At 39.7% G+C, this 20,521-nt stretch overlaps 1 protein-coding gene across 1 annotated transcript in view; it reads left to right on the forward strand.

Annotated features, from left to right (window-relative positions):
• ppfibp2b (PPFIA binding protein 2b) overlaps nucleotides 1-20,521 on the forward strand; it is an 86,667-nt gene that overhangs the window by 35,271 nt on the left and 30,875 nt on the right. Inside the window, 3 exon segments of the mRNA XM_036568121.1 lie at nucleotides 2,289-2,402; nucleotides 11,753-11,890; nucleotides 19,733-19,936. Coding sequence (XP_036424014.1) covers nucleotides 2,289-2,402; nucleotides 11,753-11,890; nucleotides 19,733-19,936 — 456 coding nt within the window.

Here is a 20,521-nt window from a genome sequence, read left to right on the forward strand (position 1 = left end):
AAACTTGTAGAGGCAGAATGTACATTGAATGTAAATACAATGTAACGACTGTGTAATTAATTGCACAATTGTGTAGTTACATATGAACAACGTATGTGAATTGAAAGTATAGCAAAACAGCAGTAACTCTTAGACTTGACTAGTGTTTGCCAATATAATTTGGCCTTTGTAAAAGCTGTAAGTTGTGACAGGTAAATGAAAACGGTCTTGCAGTAGCACCCCCTCTGAAAGAGCAGGTCTACACGTGGTGCCTCCTGTTGCATTCCTCAAGCCTCTCCACTGATTGGTAGAAGGCTTCATGCTCTGAGTCACTGATAAATCGGACTGGCTCCAAACACCCCCTCAGTTCTCACTTCCTCTTTTTACCTGTCCCGCAGTGGGTGGGCCGTCCTTATAAGACGAAACAGCACGTTCAGCTCAGAGGTTACACAGCACTGTTGGACGCTCTGTGTCGGCTGCGTGTAGGTGATCGTCTAGCAGTTGCTCTTTGGAAGTGTCCTCCTTGCCCAGGCTTATAAAGACGGTAGCGAAACTAGCAGTGTTAGAGGTCACGGGTGTCGCAATAACAGTAAGAGGGAGTGACAGAGAAGTGAAACAGAGTGACAGACTGTGGTCAGACGAGGTTTGGAGTTTGTCTGGGTGAATATTCGGCAGTAGGTAAGTGTCTTGTGTGGATCTAGGTGAATGGAACTGATTGAAGCTTGTCTGTTAGCATACATACTGAGGCTGAAACCTGGTCTTTCCATGTTTGTCGTTTTTTCATTTTTTTAATTCGGTGCTCTTTACATTGTGTCGTAACGAATGTACCCATTGCAAAGGCTTAACATTACTTCTACAGTGTAAACTATAAACATTGACTTTTTAAAAAAGCTGTAGAAACCAATTGCCTCACATTACAGATTGGTAAACTGCAAATTCTGATGTAAAGTAGTACATATATCCTGAGGTTCAGGCACAAAGTTAGTATTTCTAAGCAATATTTGCTGGAGATTTGCTATTTTGTTACATGAAAATGTAAATTATTGAGGTAAAATGATCATTTGAGGAACAAAACCAGTCTAAAAATGGTCAGATCAACCTTAAAGGAATACTTCTTCCATTAACAAGCAGTTTAACTCTTATATATGACCAAAATTTATATAACACATTTAGTGTAGATGAACAAAAGCAATATTGTATATCAATTCAGACTTCAAAAACACTTCAAATCACATTCAAATTACAGTCTATGTAAATGTGCTTATAACTGTGTAGTAAAGTATATAGTTATCATTACCCTGTATTACTTCCTTTGTGAAATGCCATTACAGTAGCTTCAACATATATACACTATGCCATATATTAGTTTCCACTCCTGTAAAATAACCATGACAGTTTGGTCTGACAGCAACTTTATGTGGATGTGTGAAGCAAAACAACGACAGACTTCCAAAGGTTAACAATGTCATTTGGTCATGTTTTTATAACATGTTGGAAAGTTGTCATTAGCTTATTCTCAGCTGTTTTTGTGGATGTATGAATTGAATGTTGTACAGTGTGTAGATGTGGATCTTCTATGTGTCAGATAAGTGATGGTATCTGAGTGAATGTTTAATTCAGGGATGTGGGAAGTGGGGGAGCAAAGACTCATGTGCTTGTTTTGGAGAGGGGTTTGCATTTTCTTTTTTTGTGTATATATTTTCAAAATCTGCAGTAGCTGCTCTGTTTAAGTTAACGCTGTGTTTTTATTGTCAAATCGCTTTCCTCGCCAACATCTAGGTGCTTTAGGGGAGAGTGGCTAAAACACACCAGGTTGAGGTTCAAAGAGACAGAGGCCTGTTCTGAACCCCAAAGCAGCCTAATACAGTTTTTAAACTTAAAAAAAATCTTCTAACAAAAAAATTCAACCGTTATTTCTCGCGCTCAGTGAGAATTCCAGTGATAAATCTCACTGTATGGCTGTGGCCACATATCAACAATCTGATTGGTCGCCACTCAATTCATTTGCATAAAGTTTGTCCAGAATGAGAGAGCAGAGCGAGGACGTGCATCAGCTGTTTAATGTGTTAGTTACATGTATATATTGTTGTCTCTCGCCTCATTATAGTGCAGTATGACATATTCTGTTTGATGTAAAGTATTAAAAAATTTAAATGGAAAAAGGCAAATCATTTAGCATGATGTCATCATTCGTGTCACATATATGCTGCTTAATATTTCGGCACCCCAACTGAAAACACCTTCCCGCGTCCCTGGTTTTAATGTTTTGGTGCTGCTGTGAGTAAAGACTGATTTATGTGTGGCTGTAGGTGAGCGTCCTGACGGAGCAGGTGGAGGCGCAGGGAGAGAAGATCAGAGATCTGGAGGCCTCTCTGGAGGAGCACCACCACAAACTCATCTCCACTGAGGAAATGCTCCAGCAGGTACTGGCACGCTTTCTCCATGCGCACTGCAACAGCTTAAAGAGAGCAGCAGTCACTCATTAACAGAGCAGTTAGAAATGTACAGCCCTTAAAGGGGAATTCCACAGGTTTTTCTACATTTCTGCATAATTAAATGGTAAAGACATTCAGAGTGGTTTGATCTGAAATGCAGCATTCTAGAGAAACGTGTGGTGCTGATAGGAACCAGACGGCTGAGGAGTTTAAAGGGCAGAAAACTCTATTTTAATAAAAGAGTTTGTCACTCCTCAGTCCATATAGTCCATTTATGTCCATTTATTTTGAATCTCTGTTTTGTGATGTCACAAAAAACAACTGTCAGCCCATTCAGTCTACAACAGTTAAGCTCCACCCACGTATGCTGAAGGACTGCTTTTTGAATGAGGCACAACACAGGGCAGGCAATCAGGATAGAGCTTACATATATCAGTCTTAAAGGCACAGTAACTAAAGCAGCCTGTTTACATTTATGGATAGAGGTGGTCATGTAAATATTCATTATGCTGTTTTTGATACATGAAAGTATTCAAATGTCAAAAAGTGAATCTGAAAATAAAATAGAAAAACAAGTACAATAAAGGCCCTTTAATGACTCTCAAAGCCGCCTCACAGAAGCTGTTATAAGACAGGGTTTTAAAGACGCTGCCTGATGACTGACACAGTGTTTACTGGCAGTTTTGGAAAGATTTTGGCTTAAAGGTTTTTTAAGCCAAGCGGTTCTTTGCATCATGAAAGTGTTCTTCAGAGTGAGGGAGAATGTTTTATATGGTTCTATATAGCACCAAATAGGGTTCTTTGAGTTTTCGTGATTCTATATAGAACCATTTTCTTCACTAAAGAGCCTTTGAAGAGTGTACTTTTACATCTACTCGAGTGTGACAGTGAGTAAAGGAATCTACACTCTTATATGAGATGGTTCTTCAAGGGTTGTTTAATAAAGACAATGGTTCTATATAGAACCAAAGGCCATTTGCATGCTTAAAGGGTTCTTGCATAGTGAAATGGTTCTTCAGTTTGCTGGAGAATCTGTTGTATATAGTTCTATACAGCACCAAACAGAGTTCTTCTGTTGTTACAAGCTCAACAACGTAACAATAGAAGAACCCTTTTTGGTGCTATATAGAACTCTTTTCAAAAAGGTTCCATATAGAACCATTTAAAGCATGTTCTCCATCAATCTGAAGAACTATTTAAGAATGAAAAAAACCCTTTAATCATGCAAAGGGTTCTTTGTGTGTTCATGATTCCACACAGAATCATTTTCTTTACTAAAGAACCCTTGAAGAACCATCATTTTTAAGAGTGTATAACACACTTTTATCTATATAAATGACTACTTTAATTTGCTTCTTTCCATGTTTAAAGACAACGATGTGTCATACAGTGTCATAAGCCACATACACAAGTCTGTTAGAGATCACTGAACAACTGGCTGCAGTATGTGATGCAAGTTAAACATTCACAGTCAGTTTTCCAGATGTGGATTAAGTCCCAGTCTTGGACTAAATTGCAGTTTCAGTGGTGATTCTTTAATAAAAATCCTTTTTAGTATAGACTTACAGTCGTATGCAAAGTAAAACAGGGGCCGTGTTACAGAGACGTCCTATCTTTTTGTCTTAAGCTAAGATCTGACAGGTCAAGATGAGATTTTTCACAAATTTGTATTAGAGAAGCAAATCTTATCTTGAATCTGATCTTACAGCATCTTATCTCAAGTTAAGAAATGTTAACTTACTCGATCGAATTCGACAATCATCTGTCATGTCTGTTGCCTAGTAACCGACCATAAGCGCACAGCTGAAGCATAAACACGTAATCAAAGTAGTGAAGCTAGTTAGCCAGACAGCTAACGATCACCACCATTACTGATGTAAGAAAGGTCTAAAGTGTGATGAACTGAAAGTTAGTAATATTGTGTCAGCGCTTCGTCCTGTCAGTGTCGCCGCTCTCAGTTTCAGTTTCAGTTTCCCAGACGCTTTAGCTGACCACGCTAATGCTATTCCTCCTAATAAACAGACACACGTTCAGCTTCGTCATCCTCATTATTCACCACCATCACTGTAATATTTTATCATCAACATTAACACATGAAGGTAATAAGAAGGGACAAAGCACCGTTTTCAGTGTAGATAAATGTGACGTCATTATGCTGGTTATAGTGAACTATACTGCCTGTCACTGCATGAAACAATAGAAACAGATACTCTGGGTTTGTCTTAAAGTTAGGACAGTATTTAGGAGATTTAGGGTGTGTCTCAAAACCTAGTGAGCTCTCTAAGTAGCTGCTGTCTACATAGACAGCTGTCTAAGTAGGCAGCGTTCCAACCGTCATCTATCCTTATAAGACAGATAAATGAGACGCTCTAGTTAGACAGCAGTGACGTCGCCGCTTGTTCCCGCCCACTGCACGAGACCAGCGTTTACTTACCTCAGCCGTCAGAATCACAGTTAGCCAACATGGATCTGCTCTGGCAGTTTATATAGCGATTTTAACTGTATTTGCTCTGAATGAAACAGCAGAATAGACAATAGTTGTGGTCAAACGCAGAGAGTATAGGCTATTTGTGCACCTTTATGACTAGAAAACAGATAAATCAGAATAATTTACATTTGAAGATGACGCCGCTGCTCGGCGAAGCACTTCTACCCGCCATTATCAAACAAAAGTTGCGCCGCGCTGCATCGCGGGATTGCCTCAGCGGCTGAGGAAACATCTGATGCTCTCTCGATATTGGGCCAAAATGAGGTACCTCAGTAGGCAGCGTATTTGAGATATCTAAGAATTGGGACAGCCTTCTTGTCGGGAGCGCGCATATTGTGACGTAAAATGCTGTCTATGTAGAGAGCTCACTAAGTTTTGAGACACACCCTTAGTCTAGTTAGGGTGTTTGTGTGATACTGTTCTCTGATCTGGATGTTAATGGATAAGATGATGAACTTGAAGACCTGTTGTTCTGTATTAGCTTCTGTCCTAAATTCAGTCCTTGCTGAAGTTGTCATGGTGACTAAGCAGATAAGATAAGATTTCAGACTTAAGAAGTTTCTGTAATACAGCTCCAGGAGTTTAACTCTTAATTGTGTTAATGTGTGACTCATCTGATTGCAGTTCATGTGTCATAGACAGTTTTGCAGTTTGGTTGCTGTAGTAAGCAGTCAGATTACAGAGTTCCTCGGTTTAAGGCTGGCGTGAGCGTTCTGCTGACTCCAGTGCGCTGTGTGATGATGAGGAGGACGTTTCGAGATTGATGAGTGTGGCTTGTCAGTTTTTCTGTTCAGTCCCGCCATAATTATACCCGCAGACGCAGCACAGCGGACAGCCGTGTAGAGCAGAGCAGCGTGTCATCTCAGAAACATGGCTCTGTTGAGGAAATGTTCCCTTACAGTCAGCATTACTGCAGACAAGGAACTGCAAAAAAAATTAACTTCAGATAAATAACGTTCGTTAAAGAACCCGGATCCTACATTGTTCTCATATTTGTGTGGTTTTATGTACAGGGAGTTCATACAGGGAAGTTTTAGTGCACATTTTCTGTTTATTATATACATATTAGAAACAAACAAAACAGAAATAAACAGTAATTGTGCTTTAAAATGTGCAGAGCTGCGTTCTCTGTAGAGGACGTAAAGCTTATTATCACTTAGAAAATCGACAGAACGTCATTTGATTCTTTGATTTCTTTCTTTCATTCCAAGAACAATGACCATCAGTCATCTCCTCATGACTTAACTGACCGAGCTGCTTTCTGTTAGTGACCTGTGAGTTAATGTTGACAGAGTTTTTAATGATTAATGTTTTAAATGAGACCTGCAGCTTTATAGTGACAAACACAGAGCCTGGACTGTTCAACACTGCAACCTACCTACTTACCTACCTACCTACCTACCTTTCTTTCTTTCTTTCTTTCTTTTTCTTTGTTTTTTCTTTCTTCAATTCTTCCTTTTTTCCTTTCTTTTTTTTTTCTTTCTTTTTTTTCTTTCTTTCTTTTATTTTTTTGTTTTATTCTTTCATTTCTTCCTTTTTTCGTTTTTCTTTTTGTTTCTTCCTTTCTTCCTACTTTCCTTCCTTACTTACTTTCATTAATTCATTCCTTCTTTCTTTCTTTTGTTTATTCTTTGTTTTATTCTTTCTTCATTTCTTCCATTTTCTATCTTTCTTTTTGTTTCTTTCTTTCTTCCAAATTTCCTTCCTTCCTTTTTTTCATTAATTCTTTCTTTCTTTCTTTCTTTCTGATCATGGTGTGCTGAGTGCCGAGTGCTGGTGTGCGTGTATCGTTGTGTGTCAGCAGTCTGTGGTCTCGTGAATGGTTTCTTGTTAAATTGGATTTGTCCACTCTGCGTGACCGATGGCTCTCATGCCCGAGACATGAAGACTCCATCATTTGTTGAATTTCCCAGATTGAATGTAGCGCTGAGGGCTGTACCTGTCTGATCTGTTTCCTGAAGTTATCTCAGACTTTGATACACTCTGAAAAACTTTGAATCACAAACAAATCTGTGCCCATTCTTGGCGCGTGCCAAAGACGAAGGTCCAGGGGCTCCAGTCAGATGAGCCAGCATCAGTCTAAATATGGCTTCAAATGCATGTACCGGACATGCACACGCTCATTTGCTGTGAAACCGTGTCTCAGTAGGGAAAACGGTCGGGGAACTGCACCATGATAACGGATATTATGTGTGTGGATGCTTTCGCCAAAACAAGAGCTCAGATATAGAAGACTGCCATGGCGATAATCAGATTCAGATGGAATGTGAGGAATCAGGGAGGGAGGCAGGAATAGAGAGAGACAGAGAGATAGAGAGTCCTCATGGCTTCCTCTGCCTGCCTGTACATGAGCAGTCTGGTTTGGTATCTTTCAGCGCTCTGCAATGTTTGACCCAAGAGTCCTTCCTCATATAAATACTGAGGGAATCCGCTTTGATTCTTGCTGGTTTCATAAAGTTCTGTCTGCAGGGACTGTCACATGTGTTTGAACTGGGTTAAAATTAGAGGGAAATTGGGAAAATAACATGGATTAACAATGCATTAATTAAATGCAGAGTTAATTATTGTGGAATTATGGTAGTTCATCGAGTTCAACTGTGCAAATACAAGTCACATCCAGATATTGTACTGTTTTCTAAATATTTTGACAGATTTGTTCATAATCTGTTGCTTAACAGACCAAGAGGTCATTTTATCACTGCTATTGTTAACTTACAGAAATAGAATGTAAATTATCACATTTCACAGGCATTTATATTTATTGTCATGGTTGTTTCCATTATTATTATGGTAAAATACTGTAAATACTGAATATAAAACTACTTGAACGAGTGAAACTGTTGAATTTGAACAAACGGCTCTCACAGCAGTCAGAACATCCCATCAACAAAGTCAGTTAAAGGCAAAAACAAGTTGATTCGTTTGGTTGCAAACAATGATGATTTTCACATATTAACCTTTTTACTCACCTTTCAAAAGCTATTAAAGACAAAATTTAACATGCAGAAATTAAACAGTCTTCACTGTTTACGAAAGTTTCACTTTTCATTCATTTTATCTCAGTTCTGATTAACCAGTTAAATACTGAATCTGTGGGTGGGCTGATTAATGACTGTGAGCTGCTGCTGTGCTGTCTAATGAACACTGCTGTTATGATGCACTAATGTCTCTGTTAATGCTAATTTGGTGTACGAGTAGAAGTACAGTTCTGGGGCCGTATTACAAAACGTCCTTTCTTTTTGTCTTAACTTCAGTTCTGACAGGTCAGGACAAGATTTTTTACAAATTCGTATTACAGAAGCAAATCTTATCTTTATTTAGGAATCTTATCTTGTCTTACAGCATCTTATCTCATGTTAAGAAATCTTAACTTACTCGATCGAAGTCGACAAGTCAAATGTCATGTCTGTTACCTAGCAACCGACCATAAGTGCACAGCTGAAACGTAAACACATAATCAAAGTATTTGAGTTAGTGAGCCAGGCAGCTAACTACCGTTACTGTTGTACAAAAAGGTCAAACAAAACTAAAGTGTGATAAACTGAAAGTTAAATGTACTGTGTCAGCACTTTGTGCTGTTTATCAGAGCCGCTCCCCAGTTTCAGTTTCAGTTTCCCAAACGCTTTAGCCGAGCGCTCTAATGTTATTCCTCCTAATAAACACACACACGTTCAGCTCTGTCTCCTCTTTATTCACCACCATCACTGTAATATTTTATCTGATGAGTTTTCATCAACATTCACACACAAAGGTAATAAGAGGTGTGGTGGAGATCGTGTCTGCAGTGTCTCGGGTTTTAAAACACTGTTTGAAAAAAACGCTCACAAGTCAAAGCGCCGTTTTCAGTGTTGATAAATGTAATTTCATCATGCTGGTTATAATGAACTATACTGCCTGTCACCGCATTAAACAATAGAAACAGACCGTTAAAACAGAAGTTAAGACGCTCTGGGGTTTATCCTAAAGTTAGGACAGTATTTAGGCGATTTAGTCTAGTTAGGCTGTTTCTGTAATACTGTTTTCTTGTCTTGATGTTAATGGATAAGATTATGAACTTAAGAACTGTTGTTCTGTAATAGCCTCTGCCCTAAATTCAGTCCTAACTAAAGTTGTCATGGTGACTAAACAGATAAGATTTCAGACTTAAGAAGTTTCTGTAATACGGCACCCTTTAACTCAGATTCAGTGGTGTAGGTCTGCTAACATCAGTTTCTATATTTTGGTTTCATGTTTTTTTCCAACGCTGTGCCTGTTGAAGCCTGTATGTTCTCAATTCTGAAAACATGTTTCTCTCCAGTTGTGGTTAATAGGGTATTACTTTAACTGTCTCTTGCCTAACACCTTAAACAACAAGTCATTTCCAGCAGTTACTGAATAATACGGCTTAAGATGAATAGCTGAATAATAAGCCTACAGTGGAGGGGTTTATCCGGCGAATCCTAAATCTTCTCTGCTGGCTTATCGGGTGCTATGGTATGTCTGAGACACTGTATACACAGCGTGTAGGTCTGATAAGCTAAACTGAGATGCACCTCTTGATAAGTTCAAAGTTGTTCCGTCGCCCCTCCCTCCTTTGAAGTAACAGCCGGATCCGATTTCAGGAGCGTATAATAACGGATCTCGGCTTAGGCCTCTAATGATGCGGGTGTTTAGACTGGATTTTGTTCTGCTCTTGTAGCTCTGATCACTTACGTGTTGTGGACTCGGTCAGTTTTTGTTTGTATTAAGGATAATAGGCTTTTCTTATTATGATTATGTCCGTGGGGATTTAGCAGATCAGTTTTTAGATGACAAACAGGAAGCAGAAAGCAGAAGTGTCTTTTTCTTGGAATGGAAACCAGTGGTTATGAAATATAGAGGGCACTGACTCAGGGTTGTCTGGTGTAACTCTGCAGCTATAATTGTATGCAGTGTAGATTGTTGTAATGTATTAGGGTGGGTTTCAGTTGTTGTGTGTAGGAAGTGCTCAGTCAACCACATCTGTGTTCACCAATGATCTCAAGTCAAGCTTACTGATGTTAGATCAGAGTCTAGATTACTTTATTTAACCATTTTAGCCAGCAACACCAAACTGAGATTGAAAATCTCTCTTAGAGGAGACAGGCAGGGCCTGATTAGAGGGGCGATGCCATTTCCAGTCAAAAAGAAATGATAAAAATCATCCACTTGCCCCCTTTTTTACATCTCCTTTGCGTTAATGTTAAATATGATATCATCTATCATTGATATTGTCACTGTCCAAAGTAAAAAACAAGTATCTCCAAAATAGTAACTTTACAGGAGAGAGCAGAGGTTTTATTCCAAGAGATTTTAGAGCATTTCTATTGGTCCATTCATCGAAAATGAAGATACATGGTTTTCTTTGGACAGCGACAACATTTTAATTCCATTCCAGATTTTTAAGCACTGAACGACACAGAGTCGCTGTAATTTTGTCAGAAACTGTTTATACTAACCACAGATTTTAACCCAGAATGGGCTCTAATAGCGTGATATTAAAAAATCTAATCTTATCACTATATAAAATAAAAGATATCTGAAAAGGCTTTCTTTCACGTGCTGAAAAATTAAGCATCTGTACTAGAGATGGCATCGATCCATTACTGGGTATCAGTATCAGACTGATGTCACCAGAAGACTGAGGATCAGACATCGTCGGGAAAAAAGCATGAATGTGATCCAATTCAGTCACAAGTGGAGCCTAAATATAGCACAGAATTGCTTGAAGTGTCATAAACCGGAAACCGAATTCAAGCAAGTCATTTTGTGACATTGTTATTGTACATTGCTGTGTCTGATCCACTTGCACCAGCGCAACACACACTAACATGCCACCACTACATCAGTGTCACTGCAGTGCTGCGAACGATCCACCACCCAAATAATATCTGCTCTGTCTGGTCCTATGGGGGTTCTGACCACTGAAGAACAGGGTGAAAGGGGGATAACAAAGTATGCAGAGAAACAGATGGACTACAGTCTGTAACTGTAGAACTACAAAGTGCTCCTTTCTGGTGAGTGGAGCTGATAAAATAGACAAAGAGTGTAGATACAGTGGTCGCTCAGTGTATTTGCACATATCACAGCATGTCGGCGCAAAACCTCGCTTATCCAAAATGCTAACTGTACAGGAGAAGGAAAAAACATACTCTACTTTTAATGTAAGTCAATGGAACCTTTTTCCAAGTAATTTTGGCCCGTTTTCTTTTGGTCCATTCATCTTGAAATTTACACACAATAAAAAGGACAGTAAGTATTTTTAAATTATGTCACAAACTGAAAAATGTCAAAAATGGAGATATGAGGTTTTGCTCTGACAGCAGCGATATATATGTCAGTTTATTAGAATATATGCTCATATGTTGATTAAATATATGTAATAGTGTTTAAAAAATATATGTAAATATATTACAAACTGTTCTGTCCGTGTGTGTATTTGTGTCAGTATGATGTTAAAGGTAAAACCATTGCAAGTCAGTGCTTGTACTGTGAGGAGCTTGGATTCTGAGACTAACTGTCTGTCCTCAGCTGGAGTCTGAGAGTGCTGCTGAGTTTAGCTCTTAGGCAGAGGAATTCAGAGAAAAGCCTGATCCCCCTCACTCTCTTTCTCTTTTCTCATACTCACACGCGCGTGCTGGGGAGACAGAGGAGTAAAAATAGCGCTCACTGCGTGGGTATATTTAGCAGTGCTGGCTCTGATCCAGACGATGGAGAACTTGTTGCCCAGTAGATCAACGGCAGCTCACATCGTGTTCAGCAGCGGAAACTGTATACAGTACAGAGAGTGAGTGTGTGCCGACGTGTTCTCACACTGTGTGTGTGTGTGGTGTGTGTGTGTGTGTGTGTGCAGGAGCTCCTGAGTCGAACCTCGTTAGAGACACAGAAGCTGGATCTGATAGATGAAGTTTCATATCTGAAGCTGAAGCTGGTCAGTATGGAGGAGGAACACGGACACACAGACGGAGACGACAAACAGCACAAAGCTGAGGTACTGTCACTACATCACTCCATCATTCTACACCTCTGTCCCCTTCATCACTTTATACCTCTATCAGTCTCACTATATACCTCGATTACTGTATACTTCTGTCACTCTGTGACTGTATCACTTTATAACTCTATCACTGTGTCACTCTGTGACTGTATACCTTCACCACTGTATCACTCTGTACCCTTATGACTGTATCACTTTATCACTCTGTCACTGTATACCTTTATCACTGTATCACTCTGTGCCTTTATCACTATATCACTGTGTCACTCTGTCACTGTATACCTTTACCACTGTATCACTCTGTACCTTTATCACTGTATCACCTTATCACTCTGTCACTATATCACTCTGTTACTATATACCTTTACTACTGTTTTACTCTATACCTCTATCTGTAAGTCACTTTATCACTCTATTACTATATCACTCTATCACTATCTTACTCTACTATCAGTATACCACTCTATACCACTATAACTAAATCACTCTATCACTCCGTCACGGTATGCCTTCACCACTGTATCACTCTATACCTTTATCAGTAAGTAACTTCATCACTCTTTCACTATATCACTTTATCACTCTATCACTATATCACTTTATCTCTCCATCACTTTATACCTCTATGCCTCCATACCTCTGTTACTCTGCCTCTACCTATCTGTCACTCTGCCTCTACTCTATCTCTGTATCTCTATCACTCTATACCTCTATGTCACTGTCCCACTATCGCAAACAACATAAGGCTGAGGTACTATCACTTTATCACTCTATATCTCTATCACTCTATACTTCTGTCACTCTATCTCTCTATGTCTACAACACTACTGCTTTTATAACGCTATACCTCTGTCACTCTGATCACTAATCACTCCATCACTCCATCCCGAACAGCTGAGGCACTGTCACTCTATTTTTCTATCACTCTTTCACTCTATCACTTGATTAATTATACTTTTGTCACTCTGTTACTCTGTACCTTTATTGCTAATTGCTCTGTCGTTCTCTCACTCTCCCACACACAGCACATAGCGAGGTACCATCACTATATCATTCTACCACTCTGTCTCTTTTTTCCTGTATCACTCTCTATACCTTTATCACTATCACTCCATCAATACATCACTAAATCACTCTATCATTCTCTTAGTGTATCATCCCTCTCTTCCTCTATGCCTCTATTCCTCTGTATCTCTTTCCTTCCATCACTCTTAGCAGAAAGACCTTTTGGTGATATATTGAACAATTTTTAAGTGGTTCTTTAAAGAACCGTGTGCAGCAGGTTGTCCCTCATAGAGAAGAACCATATGACCATTCAGGGATCCAGGGATCCAGCATTCAGACATTTCTTTGAATTGTCATGGTTCTATATGTAGCCAATGCCTTTACTAAAGAAGATCTGATGCACTCATTTTAAAGGGGTTGTCTCTCTATCAATCCCTTTATCACTATTTCCATCACCCCCTCCCCCTCTGTCCATCTACCACTTTATATCTTAATCACTCTTTCAGTCTATCCATTATCATTCTACCCATCTGTCCCTGTAATTCTGTACAGCTCCCAGTTTAGCTTCCTTTAATCACTACACGTTGCTGTATAATCAGTTTGTCTCTTTACTACACTTTCTACTATACAATCTGTAAGTGTATCCCTTTTTCACTCTCTTGCTCTGCCACTGTGTTCACTCTATTCCTCAACTACTTTTTCCCTCTGTAAGTTTATCTTTCTGTCACTCTATAGCTCTGCCAGTCTCTCCGTTTATCCCCCTCTCCTCCTCCACTACAGGCCAGAGGTCTTGCTGAGATGTCTGTGGTTTTTCTGCATTTTGGTGGTTTGTCTTATGGTTTAGTTCTGCCACAGCTACAATACTGTCACTCTCTCTGTCTCTCTCTCTCTCCATTTAAGGTCTGTTTGGCCTAGTTCATGAGCAGCTGTGTTTATTTACTGTTGTGTTCATGTGGATCATTATTCCCACAAACCGATGGCGCTGAATTGCTCTGTTTGTGGGTTTAAGGAGTTGCTCCTCTGAAGCTCTGAGAAAAAGTCGTTAGGTCCATGTTAGTGCTGTAAATTAACCCAGGAGGATTTGTGTAGGGAGTCTTTGGGCCTGAGCTGCTGGATTAAATGAGATTTTTAGGCTGAAACACCATTAACTGTGAATTTTAGTCCAAGACTAGACCTAATCTCTGTCCAGGAATTGACCCTATATGTCTATATGTGGGCCCACACGTCAATTCCTCACTCTCAGAACTACATTATTACTTATTAGTTACTAATAGGTTTGATAGTAGTTACTGAGTAATAGATCCTGAGCTTAATAGGTCAGTAATAAGCCTGCTGTATAAGGTAATAAGTAAAATGGTGTAAATAGCTTGTTCCCACAAAAGAATGTAGGATTGAAACATCACCAGGCCGTAATGACAGCACTCGTCTGGAGCTTTGGAATTCTAGCCATCCACATTTCTGGCCTCTACCCCCACGGAGTCGCCCTTTAGGGGGTCTGCAGCCTCTCAGCACAGAGAGATCAAACGCTACCCCAAAGTGAGCTTTAGAAGGGCTCCATAAAACTCCTCAAAGAAACATCTGACCTCAGCTTAGGTGGCCACTAAACAAACATCTCCTAAAGAGTGTGCTCTCTGCAGAGCACTGCAGACCAGTTCTTTGGTTATGATCCCTCAGCAGCCTTTTGCCTAAAGAACAGTTATACAGGATAATACAGGACTTTTCAATTACTATTTCACGTATTTAGAGTCGAATCACAGGTTATGGTCCATCACATATTTTACAATTTATCTTTAAATCTGCAGCTAAATATTTTACTTAAGGTGAACTATATGAAATCAGTTTAGGTTGATGATTACGTTGTTAAAAGCAAAAGTGGAGCCCTGCATTCAAGAAGAATCATTTAAGTGAGAATACAACAAAGCATTAACACTGAACAGATATAGCTGCGATTTATCTATAACTAGCTTAGCTATTGTTCTAATTCAGACCAATAGTTAGTCAAACCTGCCTTTGTGGATTCGTTCTGGTTCTGACGTAGCAGCCATCATTCAATAAATGTCAAACCATCTGTCTAACTAACTGTGTAACTGCCTAACTAACCGGTTAGCTTTAAGCATGATCTCAGCTCTACTCACCACACAACGTGTTTGATTCCGGCTAAATAAAGCACCAACACTAGTTTACGTTGTTTGAGTGGCTGGCTTAATGGGGAAAAAAAGTTAAATTAAACTTCTGTGGAGTTTGGATCTGTATCCTGATAGGCTAACTTGATGTTAGCTTGCTGCTATTAAGTTTTTTGAAGTTTTTTCCTGGCTCTTCCTGGACGTTTTTCTCCTTTGTCTATCAGCATCCCACACCACCAAGCAGTGACCCCTTAAAAATATAAACAGGTGAGATTAGAGGTGGCCTATATGGCAAAAATGTAATATAACGGTACTTCAAGAAGTTTTCACGATATGCATTATGTCCCGATAATTATTTTAACTGAAATCTGATAGGTTTGAACAGACAAAGTAGTGGCTTATTTTAAAAAACAGCATAAGGACTATGAATCCAGTTATTTGTGTTCAATATTTCACATACTATGCTATACTAAATCTAATTAAACAGGATTAATTATGCTCTCTGTTTAACCAATCATGCAGTTGGGAGGTGTTTAAGTACTAACAATATCCACAATAAACTCAGAAAAGCATATTGTAATAATGTGACTATTTTTTTAATGATAAATATTGTCATATTGCCCAGTCCTAGGTGTGTTTATTTATTCCATTCAGACGTGGAATCGATGGAATTTGATATATCATAATCTTGAAATAATGGCATAATTTTTAAATACCTGTAGTATCTTATTACTGTTATACCACTCAACTCTACTGAGAACACAGATACACTTCGCTGGACAAAAATAGTATTGTGTATTGTAAAGAGTGGATGGACTTGCGGTCAGATTCAAGCTGTATTCTTTGCACTCTTCTGGGTGTGGTAAGTGTTAATCATGCTGATATAACGGGAAGTTTGCTGATGGTAGTGCCTCCATTTCCTGTCCAATTCATGAGCAGGCCGAGTTCCGGCTAATTACAGGACGCATTAGCTCATGCAATATCGTTAAATCACTCTGCACACATCCGAAAATTTTATTATATCATAGATAGGTCGCTTACCTCTATCCAGGTTTATTACACCGGAGATAAATCTTCGACTACATTGCAAGTAACTTAGAGGATCTAAAAGAGTTCCACTGTGTCACGGTGACTCAGTGGGTCTTCAGCATGACTGAATCTCCAGCTTGTTTAAATAAACAGTTTATTTAAATAAGAACACACTACAGCCCGCATTTCACAAGTGCTCTCGTGCCCGAAGGCCGATGTTCACTGATAAGGGAGGGCGGAAATTGCCGGAGACACAAAAGCGCGGGCACGTTTAGAGTGAGTGTGTGAGACAGACAGAGCGGCATGAGAAATGATGGCACACACAAACACTCACCGCTGGAAATCACTCTCACTCCCCAGATCTAATATGAATGCCATCATGAAAAATGTATGTAACATCATTTATGATTTTAAAACAATAGTTTTACACATTTTCCTCTACATAGTTTTCCTTTTATCACTCTTACAAATATAGTCCGTCAGCAAAGACCTGCTTGATGTCCAAAATTTGCCTTTTTAAATTGGCGCTGCATGTTGCCGACCCCTGGCCTAGGCTAAACCCCTCCCCTAGATACCAAATGTCTAATCATTAGGGATGAGCGATACCACTGATTTTCTTTTTGATCCAATTCCTAGTAATACCAAGGCTAATATCCTGTTATCAGTAAGAAGGAAAAGTAGTTGCTATCCTGCACATTTATGTTTTATGACCATTTTTTTACTTTTTCACCATGACTTTAATAATAATGATGCATATTCAGTTTATTGCTTAAAGAAAACACCTAGTATTGATATTTTCATGTGAGGATTGATTCATAAAAATATTTCAGTATTGATCTGCCCATCCCTACTACTACTACAACAACTGTACCTGTGCATGGCCACCTCAGAACGACAAGTACTTTTAAAATGTTTTAAAAAAGTCTGGTAGTTTGGAGAAGCCCATTACAATCTCAGTGTCCCCCATATCAAAGTTCAACAGGAAAACACTATTTCTCACTCTACTGCAAAAGTGTGAAAATCTCTAGAGACTCTCGTGAGACACGTGTGCTTGTACGCTCCCTCTCAGATCTTCTGAAGTTAAAGGCATTGGCTACCTTTTGCTATTTTAACTGTGTAGATTGTAACTGAAGTAGCTTGATGATGACTGTTAACCTGATGAACTAACAGCACAGACGAGCATGGAATTCATAAACAATGCTGGTGCTAATTTAGCTAGTTGACCAGCATACACAGCATATCATGTTTTTGCTGGTGACTAGCCATGGTAGTTACTCAATGCTGCTTTTTCTAGCAGTGAACAGAAAATTAAGGAAAACATACCTAACATTAGAGACATGCTAAAAAAGTTGGATATTTTTTAGATTTGAAGGGAAATTACACCATGAATGTAGCAGGTATTTATGATGCTAGCTAGATGAGTTTATTAGTTCCCCTACTAGCTAGCACTGTGTGCCACAAAGGCCAATCTGTCCAACAGCTCCTCACTGTATACCCACTACTTCTGAGTAGACTTCACCACTGATATTCTAATATCTGTGAAATTATCTATAAAAATACACAAAAGTATGCTTCACAGCTAAAACAGCAACCATTTTGAATGCTGAATTGTATCTGTACTTATAGATAACACTATAATCATGCAGTGTCAAAAATCACTTAAGCAAGTCTGTCTGATAATACTTAAAAACTGGAGTGCAACAGATTATAAGCTTCTACCTTTGAGCTGCATTAGCTCTGTCACTCCAGTGCAGAATTAAAAAAAAAAAATGTTAGTCGCTAAACACTCTTTAGCTGGTCTTCTACATTTGGGGTAAGAATTTGGCCTTTTTTTTCTTAAGAATCTTGGCAAAAGTCCAGAAATGGCCAGTTTCTACCAAGGCAGGGAAACATAGTAACACCTACTGACGTCTTTGAGGTAGCTTTGCTAATGGGTTAACCTCAGAGGTCATGCTTTCTGGGCCATAAATCTGTACCATCTATAGAGCAGCACCATACGATCTCGGCGCCGTGGTAAACTAACCCGCCCTGCATGTGTTGCTTCAACAAACACCATTCCTGCACGCAACAGCTGCAAGCACCCCCTTCAACGCCGTGGAACGGCAGAAATCCGCTCAGAACATGCCACATGCTCACACACTTTCACCGCAGACATGTGTCCCAGCCGCTAGCTGGTGAGTGCGTAGCCTAAATATAGGCGTGGAACGTGGGCCTTATCATCAGCTTTAACATCAACAGGAGATATCATATCCTCTGCTCGGGGGTCCAGGCATGCCCGTCAGGGACCTCTAATGCAGATCAGTCACTCCTGTGAAATGTTAAGTGGGAAAACCAACCTGAACATTAGCATCCTCAGTGCTAAGCTCCTGTCTTCTGATGTCCAGTTAGTGTAGTAATTGGCCTGCGAATGCTGCTGCTCTCATAGTTGCTGTAACTAAAAACAAGTAGCTCAGTAACGTATTTACCCCGGAAAACAAGGGGTTGCCACAGTGCAAATCCATCCACTTAATAGCTCCCCTGGCATTTACAACCAGGAGTATTTTCTTTAAGGTTGTAAAGGGCTGAAATGTAGGAGCCATGCTCAGATGTCTTGTTGACAGCAGTGTAGGAGTGAAGCGAACCATGAGCGGATCTGCGGCTAATGAAGCCCTTCTAAATTCTCAGTGAAAGGCAATACAATTATGAAATATATGGGAAAAAAAGTGACTGTATAGTTGCATATTTTTTGCATAGATGCATAGTTTTGATCAGTGTCATTGGTTTATATGAAATATAACGAAAGACCACTTAAACAGGACACTCCAGCCAAAATAAAAAAATTAACCATTGCAACAACTGTCATTAACATGCTTACTTGCATCCTACAGCACCGCTGCGGGAGACTCTACAGTCCATGTGTTAAACACAAGGCCCACAGGCCTATGCATATAAAGATAGGATCACTGTTTTCATTATATTTTAGCTCGACAAAGAAAGTGCAAGTTGAACTGATTCTGGCTTTGTTGTATTTATTAGCCTATAAATCTGAGGCTAGGCTAGCAGTAAGGACTGGTCGACACCACAGAGATTCCTAATGGTTTAACAATGTATTTGCGTTATGCATGCTGGGTATTGTAGTGAGAAGACAATGATGAATGAAAACTTGAAAGCGATATTGAAACTTGTGAATTCTGTCATATATACACAGTTGAGGGATATAATGTTGCACTACAGAATGCTGAATAACAACAAATAACACTGGTAGTCATTTATAGGCCAGAATATCCATTTACATCCTATTTTTTTCCATTTTTGCAACTGTATTGAAATCTTTGAGTGCTGACGAGTGCTGACCTCCCAGTAACCATATCAAATACGTAGGATTTTGTCATTATTTTTATAGACACAGTTTTTGCAAAGAAAAATTGCAAGATTTAAACAACTTTCTGATTAATATGTGAAGTGATAGCCAACCAAAAACTGGATTTGTGGCGAAAGAAATCTACCCTCACTCTCTGTGCAAAGCAACATGCTTATTAAATGTATGAGGGAACAAAACTAATCCTCCACTCATCTCTTCCTGAATCCACCCTACTACAGTTCACCACCATCTTTCTTGTATTTTTCCACCTCCTCATCCTCATCTTTTTCATCCTTTTTGTTTCTTTTTTTGTTGTCGTTGTTATTTTTTGTCTGTCAGTGTGTGGTTAATGTAATTAGCGAGCTCCAGGAGCAGATGCGTAAGTTCCAGCAGGAGATCACCACGCGCATCCAGGAGCAGCGGGCCCTCGAGGCTCAGGGAGAGGGGGCGTCCCAGCAGGAGCGCGACCGCAGCCCTGACGTGGGCTTGGGCTCATCAGACGCCGAGGACTGCAGCTGCCGCTGTAGAGCTGCAGGAGAGAACGTAGGCCGGCTTCTCTTCTGCCATGGAGCTCACTGCACGTCTTCTTCTCCCTCTCTCTCTCTCTCTCTCTCTACACTCATTTACCCTCAGACTGTAACGGTTTCTTCTCCTGATCCCTTCCCTCCCAGGATCCCAGCACTAACATTAACAGGCTCTTCTCACAGGGTGTCCCGAGCAAAGACTGTTGCCATGGGGAGATTCTCGGGGTTTACTAGCGTGTCTTCAAACTCAGTGCAGAGATGCTTGACTCGTTATTAGGCATTCCTGCATGATGGACCTGTTGATGGTTTACGCTCCTCTATTGACCTGCACTGACATGCATGCAAACTGTATGAACAACGAATACATAGCCACTTTATTGGAAAACTCTTTTTGGCTTCATATCACTAGTGTACACAGACTGTAGCTCATCTGTTATACAATCTCTAGCCTTTCATCAGTGGTCAGTTTCTGACCACAGAGCTGCTCTTGGCTGGATATTTTCAATGGTAGATCACTGACAGCGGTTGAGGGCAGAAAAATCGTGCATGGCAGCAGATCTGCTGCAGTCAGTAAGTGTACACTTATGTAGTTGGTCTACAGTAC

Source organism: Colossoma macropomum, unplaced genomic scaffold (assembly GCF_904425465.1).
Source record: "Colossoma macropomum unplaced genomic scaffold, Colossoma_macropomum, whole genome shotgun sequence".
In the NCBI taxonomy this organism is placed as follows: domain Eukaryota; kingdom Metazoa; phylum Chordata; class Actinopteri; order Characiformes; family Serrasalmidae; genus Colossoma; species Colossoma macropomum.